Source organism: Penaeus monodon, chromosome 20, assembly GCF_015228065.2.
Source record: "Penaeus monodon isolate SGIC_2016 chromosome 20, NSTDA_Pmon_1, whole genome shotgun sequence".
NCBI lineage: Eukaryota > Metazoa > Arthropoda > Malacostraca > Decapoda > Penaeidae > Penaeus > Penaeus monodon.
The window spans coordinates 24,867,371-24,868,007 of record NC_051405.1 but is presented as its reverse complement, the minus strand read 5'-3'; the positions used below and the strand labels follow the sequence as shown (position 1 = coordinate 24,868,007).

At 49.1% G+C, this 637-nt stretch overlaps 1 protein-coding gene across 2 annotated transcripts in view; it reads left to right on the top strand.

Annotated features, from left to right (window-relative positions):
- LOC119585731 (L-proline trans-4-hydroxylase-like) overlaps window positions 1–637 on the top strand; it is a 6,408-nt gene that overhangs the window by 5,250 nt on the left and 521 nt on the right. For both annotated transcript variants that reach the window (XM_037934421.1, XM_037934423.1), the window contains one exon: window positions 276–470. In XM_037934421.1, coding sequence (XP_037790349.1) covers window positions 276–470 — 195 coding nt within the window. The remainder of the gene's footprint in view (window positions 1–275; window positions 471–637) is intronic.

Here is a 637-nt window from a genome sequence, read left to right as displayed (position 1 = left end):
GTACAATGTTTCCTCCGGCAGACAAAGCTCTCCCCAAAACACTTAAACAAGAGTCCCACCTCCCACTTCATTTCCAAAACAAGAGTCATTTTGCACTCGATTTCCACCCGAAGGCAAAGCTCTCCTTCAAAACACATAAGCGAGAGTCTCATTTCCCGCTCGATAAAAGAAACACTAATCGCATTTCCGATTTGATATAAAAATATGTCCCATTTCCCATTTGCAAAAAAAAAAAAAAGATACAAGTCTCATTTCCACCTGATTTCCACCCAAAGGCAAAGCTCGCCCTCGAACACGTCCACGTAGAAATGAAGGCCGGGGACATGCTCTTCTTCCACTGCAACTTACTCCACACTTCGAACCAGAACAACTCGGACCTGCGACGCTGGGTGTTCATCGTGGCTTTCAACAAGAAGGCCAACGACCCTTATATGGACCACCACCATCCTCGGTACACGCCGCTGAAGATGGTGAGTGTGGGGGAAGGTTGGGAAAGGGAGGAGGGGGTGAGAGATGAAGGGAGGGAGGGGGGAGAGAGGGAAGAGGCAGGAAAGATGGGAATGTAGAAGGAGAGAGGGAGGGGGTAGTTAACAAGAGTAAGAGAGGGACAAACGAAGGCAGGAGGGGGATAAGGAGC